Source organism: Raphanus sativus, chromosome 8 (genome assembly GCF_000801105.2).
Source record: "Raphanus sativus cultivar WK10039 chromosome 8, ASM80110v3, whole genome shotgun sequence".
In the NCBI taxonomy this organism is placed as follows: Eukaryota; Viridiplantae; Streptophyta; class Magnoliopsida; order Brassicales; family Brassicaceae; genus Raphanus; species Raphanus sativus.
Genome location: NC_079518.1, coordinates 20,452,263 through 20,459,527, shown reverse-complemented (window position 1 = coordinate 20,459,527; position 7,265 = coordinate 20,452,263). Strand labels below are relative to the sequence as shown.

General features: G+C 43.9%; 1 protein-coding gene across 1 annotated transcript; it reads left to right on the top strand.

The window, feature by feature from the left end:
* The first annotated feature begins 1,733 nt into the window (after nucleotides 1–1,733).
* On the top strand, nucleotides 1,734–3,931 carry LOC108820213 (uncharacterized). Its single transcript, XM_018593188.2, has 5 exons — nucleotides 1,734–1,952; nucleotides 2,004–2,798; nucleotides 2,951–3,027; nucleotides 3,122–3,363; nucleotides 3,474–3,931. Exons 1-5 carry the CDS (start codon nucleotides 1,734–1,736, stop codon nucleotides 3,929–3,931), a joined length of 1,791 nt encoding a protein of 596 aa, XP_018448690.2.
* The last annotated feature ends 3,334 nt before the right edge of the window (nucleotides 3,932–7,265 follow it).

Genomic DNA, 7,265 nt, shown 5'->3' with positions numbered 1-7,265 from the left:
AGTTTCAACGATTTGTTATATGTATTTTAAAGGTTGGTTAGATTTTATTTTGCCTCGCATTGTTTTTCTACCATTTTGATTGTATGTTAAAGAAAGAACTTATTAATCTACTGTGTAACCTAAACTTTTAATGATTTGCAAAATATTATTTTTAAAGGTTTATTTAGTTTTTTTTTTCTTGCCACAAATTGTTTCTGTGATTTTGATTTGTTTAAAGTTTATAAAAATGGTGTATGTAGAGAAAAACATTTATGCAAGAGATTTTTCTATAGCTTTTGAAACAAAATTGTATTGTCTGAATTTAAATTATGGGTATTACTATTAATTTTAAACTATATAAGAATGAATGCTTTAAATTTTTTTTTTTGCCTTAGGCCTCCTAAAGTGCTCGCACGGCACTGACTATGCGCCACCCTCCCGTAGTTTTTCATGAACCTCATGTGAATGTTTTCCATGATAATAAACATTCACAAATGTTTATTTATCTTCAAATAGAATAACACGTACAAATTTAACTAATATGTATATTTTTAAATAATAAAAAATTGTATTAAATATTTACTCAAACTATTTAAATTATCTTTTTAATTTTCATCCCGCCCGTAGGACGGGTCGGACCTAGTTTAACATATTTATTTGTTTTTTTTTTGATAATCCAGGGTTCCTCGCTTCGCGGGTCATTTCCTGGGTCCGGTCAGGTAGTGGTCCACTTCACCCGGGAGGGTATTAACCTGGGCCGAAGCCCAGTACCACTAATAGTGACATGGAAGAGGCAGTTCGCCTCCGGCTGGTGTCGAACCCGGAAGCATGACAATTAGCCCGCAAGGTTCTAACCAGTAGAGCTACCTCATCCCGTCAACATATTTATTTGTTAAATTATTATTTATCCCAATTCAATTTTTCTAACTTTTCGAACAAACAAAATAAATAAATTCAAAATCAAAATCAAAACCATAATATCCAGTTAAGTCCATCTATACACAGTCAACGAGATAAAAATGGGTTTGGAACATACAGAAATTTAAGTCCATTATTAATTTTTTATCAGTTAAATTAAATTGATTTTTCTTTTATTTCTATAATTTTTTAAACTTTATTAGTTATATGTTGCAAATTTATTATTAGTTGAACAATCAATTAAACTTCTTACAAAATCTATAACTAATATATCAACTTTAATATCATACTAACTCATAGTTGTCTTTTTCCCAAATTGATATATATTGCATAAAAGACAAATATCTTAAGAAGTTCCAAGATAACAGACCATCAGAATCACCAAAAAGAGATCATCAGCTTCTAACAACTAGCAAGAGCACTAAAGTCACCATATACCTCCCAGCACTAAAGGCATTCACAGTTGTCTATTTTAGTCCTTTGGTTTCTCTCTCGGGCACATTTCTCTAGAAGAGTCTTTACCCTTTGGTTTCTTGGCAGTTTTAAAAGTTGACTTGCCTCTTTTAGTCACCTGTCACCTTTCACCTTAGCGCGAGATTTCAAATCTTTACCCCTTCAAGAAGTTTCCGCTGGATAATAGCCTGAATCCCTTTTAACCTTCGGTCCTCCGTTTCCTCCGACTAAAATCTCGCCGCTTGGTTCTCCTCACCGGCGTACTCCGGGCTCTGCCCTGGGTTGAACCCAACCGACTTCTTCCCTATCTACCGCTGCGTCTAAGTCGACGGTCACTCCTCAGAGCAGCTCTCCCCACTCCAGTATACTTCCACCGAAAAGCCATGGCATCTAAAAGGTTCACCGCAGCAGAGAAAGGCAAAGGACTAACTACGCAGCCACAAGGTCCAGCAAGGAAACACATACGAGCTCCGGAGATCGACTCTTCGGCGTTGATTAAAGACAATGCCCTTACTCTTACTGGAAGGGTCACAAACGCGAAGGAGCAACATGTGGCCTCGCTACTCTCCTCTCTCCCTAGGGACTGGTCACTACAAGGAAGAGTCACATGAGCAGATCTAGGACTAAACTGCTTCCAGTTCCGCTTTGAGCAGGAAGATGACATGAAGAAGGTCTTCGCAAACAAACCTTATCACTACCATAACTGGATGGTAATCCTGCAGAAGTGGGAGCCAATCATCTCCTCTACTTTCCCATCGCAGATCCCCTTCTGGATACGCCTTCAAGGCCTACCCCTGCACTTCTGGCACGACAAAGTCATGTACGAAATTGGTCACGAACTTGGCCACATGGAGGACTATCGCATATCGAAGACGTCAGCGAGAATTAGGGTTTTAGTGGATGGGCTCCAACCATTAGTCATGGACCCCCTAATTGAGTTTAGATCTGGTGAAGAGCTAGCTGTCTCTCTGGAGTATGAGGACCTAAAATCTCACTGCTCCATGTGCTTTAAGCTAACGCACTTAGCCGGAGACTGCCCTCTCACTCTAGCTACCCAGCATCAAACGAAGACATATCATAGGGACGTCAAAACATCAGCTAACTTCATCGATTTGTCATCAACAGAAAGGACCCAAAAGGAGTACTCTCCCTTACCTTCACCTCCTCGCAAGGGACCAACTGATAAACCTTTCCATCAAAGGGTTGACAGGCATGGCAGACCTTTCGGTAATAGGCTCCTCCTACCTGAAACTCGAGGCATCCCTCTGAAAAACAAGTTGATTCCCCATACGGCTAGCTACAATACTCAACACAACAAGCGTCATCACACCAGAACTGATAATAGGGACTTGGCGACTTACCATCAACGACAATCTTCTCTGCAGTGGAGAGAAAAGAGCCCCCCAAAGGACTCTACTACAGACAACCCTCGCCCTGACAGGAATGCGGTAACGCGCAGAGGAGAATGATATGTCTAGACAACCTCTAGGCAGAAACCTAGCCATATGCGACTTCCCGCAGTCACCAAGACCTCTTCCCACCACTGAGGAGGTACTTGAAGAGCTTAGAGAAGTAACTCAACAGTACACAAATGTAGCAGATAAGGCAGAAAGTGCAGCAAGGCGGCAACGGTCATCGCAGGGGAGGAGGAGGACTTAATGGCAAAAACAGCGGCGGGTATCATTGCAGCTGCGGCTTTCGCGCGTGCCCATAGAAGAACCTTTCCCTCCACCTCTTACAGTCTTTGATAGACTCTCATCTCCTACCACAGAATCCCCAATCCCCTATGTCGACTAGAGGCACCTGCTGTACTCAACTCTGCACTCCCTGCCATCCAAGAAACGCCAATCAGAACTACACAACAATCTCAAAGTGCAAAGAAAAGGAGAAAGAAAGTTGGTCCAAGTCCACGTCAACTTACGGGAGCTAACGCGAGGAAGAGAAATTTCTCTCATGCGACCCCTTCTTCGCATGGATTTCCCTTTGCCTCTCCAATCCAAACTCAACAGACGAGTTTGCCGCCTAGAAGAATCCGAAGACCGAGAAACGCCGCAAGAAGCAATACTGCTAGGACTGGAGGCTTATCTCAGGATTTTCACATCCTGCGTCTTCCTCTTCCTTAGTCGCTGTGAGCTGGAACTGCTGTGGAATTGGGAACCCACAGACAGTTCAGAGGCTCAAACACTTAAACAAATCGAGTTCCCCTGATATCATCTTTCTATCGGAAACACGAAACGTGGACGCCACGATACTCTCAGAATTGGAGCCACTACTGCAGGACTTTCAATCATACTTCTTGGTCTCTCCCACCCACACTAGTGCTGGAGGACTGGCTCTTCTATGGAGACAAGGTATAGACATACAGATCTTGACGTCAAACCAGAATTTCATAGATGCGCAGATCAAGTTCAAGAACACATCTTTCTTTGGTACCTTCGTCTATGGAGCACCTGAAATTCAAAATAGACAAGCGGTATGGGATCAACTTTCAGCTATATCGGAGGCAAGGAATCAACCATGGTTCCTTACGGGGGATTTTAATGAAATCACAAACAACACAGAGAAATCAGGAGGAAGATAAAGACATGAGAGTTCGTTCAGCGCGTTTCGATCCTTCTTATCTTTGTGTGACCTTTTCGACATCAAGCATACAAGAAACTTTCTTTCCTGGAGAGGCAAGCGTCACACACACCTTGTCCACTGCCGCTTGGATAGAGATTTAGCAAACAGCTCTTGGATGGATCTCTTCCCAAACGGGAACTCTCATTATCTCCCTTTCGAGGGGTCTGATCATAGGCCGATTCTCTCTGCTTTTGACAGTAAAAAGAAAAAACCCCAGCGGTTATTTCGTTACGACAGGAGGCTTAGAGATAACGAGGAGGTAAAAGAGTTGATAGACAAGATATGGAGAGAGGATGCGCACCTCACTGTAATACAGAGGATTACAAGTTGCAGACAAGCTATCTCCTCCTGGAGCAGACGAAATCACACCAATAGCCAGAAGACCATTGTGGAACTACGCAAGGAACTTGATACGGCAATGTCTAAGACCCACGCTGATGATCTGCTCATCTCCTCCATTAATCAGAAGCTTTTAAAAGCTTATAAAGCGGAGGAAGAGTTTTGGAAGCAACAAAGTCGACAATTATGGCTGACCCTCAGTGATAGAAACACTGGTTTCTTCCATGTCTCCACAAAAAGTCGTCGAGCCCGCAACAGACTCACTGCCATTGAGGATGCAGAAGGGAACCTAGTGTATGAGGACCACCAAATCACCGCAGTAATCTCGGATTATTTCCAAAACATCTTCAACTCCTCATCCCCTTCAGCAACAGAGGTTGTCAACAGAGCCATTACTCCGTGCATCTCCACGTCGACAAATGAAACGCTTACTGCCATTCCATCCATTTCAGAAGTTAAAGCAGCCCTCTTTGGGATTCACCCCGACAAAGCTTCAGGGCCTGACGGCTTCTCTGCAAGCTTTTTTCCAGTCTAACTGGAATGCAATTGGTCCTGCAATGACAAAAGAGATTCAGTTCTTCTTCTCTACAGGCACACTACCTTGTTCTATCAAGAGTACTCACATCCGGTTAATTCCTAAGATCCAGAGTCCTAAACAAGTGGCAGACTACATACCTATAGCTCTGTGTAACGTCTATTATAAAGTGATATCTAAACTACTATCACTGCGCCTAAAGCCTGTATTGCAAGATATCATATCAGAGACTCAGTCGGCTTTCATACCTGATCGTGCCATATCTGAAAACGTGCTCATCATGCATGAGATGCTCCACTACCTCAAGACTTCCAAAGCTACTGTCCACTGCTCAATGGCTGTCAAAACAGACATTAGTAAAGCCTACGACAGGCTAGAATGGGCTTTTATCAGAGCTGTTATGGAAAAAATGGGCTTCAATCTTACTTGGGTTCACCTCATAATGCAATGCATCTCCTCCGTGTCGTACTCCTTTCTTGTAAACAATGAAGTGGCGGGCGCAGTGATTCCTCAACGGGGGATTCGCTAGGGAGATCCCCTCTCCCTCTACATCTTCATTTTATGCGGGGAGGTGCTTTCTGGTCTCTGTAAAAGAGCGCAAGTTAATGGTACACTAGTGGGTCTTCGAGTTGCAATTAACAGCCCAATGATAAACCACCTGTTGTTTGCCGACGACACCATGTTTTTTACCAAAATTGATCCTCAAAGCTGCTCAACACTCATGTTTATCCTGCACAGTTACAAAAAGGCATCAGGTCATGATTAATGTGGCTAAATCGTCTATTTCGTTCTCAGCAAAGACACCACAAGACGTCAGATTGCGAGTAAAACAGTATCTCAAGATAGAGAAAGAAGGGGGCGTAGGCAAATACCTCGGCCTCCCGGAGCATTTTGGCAGGAAGAAAAAGGATCTTTTCTCGTCCATCACTGATAGAATGCTGCAACGAGCTCTGACTTGGTCCACCAGGTTCCTCTTGATGGCTGGGAAAGCAACAATGCTTCAGGCGGTCCTCTCTGCAATCCCCACCTTTGCTATGACCTGCTTTGAACTCCCAGTCAGCCTATGTAAACACATACAATCCATTCTTACTAGATTTTTCTGGGATTCAAAGGAGGGGGAGAGGAAAATTTGTTGGGTTTCCTGGGATACACTTACCTTACCAAAGAAGTTGGGAGGCTTGGGCTTTCGTGACATCCAAGCCTTTAATCAGGCTTTATTAGGCAAAATCTCTTGGCGACTGATCACCAAACCGGATTGTCTCCTTTCGAGAATCCTCATTGGAAAATATTGCACCTCGGCTTCTTTCCTCACAGTCACTGCAGCTTCTTCATCGTCTCACGGCTGGAAGGGCATACTAAAAGGAAGGGGCCTCCTCCTCAACCACCTTGGGAAAGCCATAGGTGATGGAGAGGCTACTAGCGTGTGGAAGGATGCATGGCTCGATCCTCACTCAGACTTAAAGCCTTACGGACCTGTTTTAGAACAACACCAAGATCTATTAGTCTCTGATCTCCTGGCTAGAGAAACAAAGGAATGGAATAAAGCTAAGATTAATAATCTCCTACCAGAGGTTGCAGATTATATCTTGTCAATTTGCCCCAGCAAGCTTGGAACTCGAGACTCTCACACTTGGAACTACCATCCTTCTGGAGAATACTCGGCTAAATCTGGCTATCTATCCCTGCAAGAATCAAAAGTTCAATCGACGCTATCACTCTTGAACAACGATCCTGAAGATTGGAAATAGCATAAATTCGTTTGGTCACCGAGCCTATTACCGAAAATTAAAATGTTCCTATGGAAAGTGGGTCAGAATGCCTTACCTACAGGTGAAAATCTGCAAAGAGAAACATCCAAGTCTCGACATCTTGCTGCCGCTGCGGAGAACCGGAGACTACGCTGCACTTATTATTCCACTGCTCCTTTGCTCAGGAAGTGTGGAGTAGTAATCTATGGACGATGCAAATCGATCCTTCTCAGCTCGTCTCTTTCAAGGAAGCCCTTATCCTCTCATCTACTTGGATTGCGCTTCCCCCGTATGGCTTCACCAGCAATATCCTCTCTTGGATCTGCTGGTTCATCTGGATCTCGAGAAATCGACTTATCTTCGAGAAAAGAGCCTCAACACCAAGAGAGATCGTGCTCAGCGCGATCACTGCCGTGAAGGAATGGGACTTGGCTCAAGCAAAGACCAACAATCATAGCATCACCCTTCCGACCTCCAGCGGCTTCCCATCTCAACAGAATCCCTAGCTCCCTCCGATCTATTGCAATACAGACGCCGCGTGGAGAACATACTCAAGAAATGCCGGTTTAGCTTGGATCTTCTCAGACCACGAAGGACAGGAGCTCAACAGAGGATCGCAATTCCAGGACAACGTTTTTTCACCTTGCATGGCTGAGGCTCTGGCTGTGCGA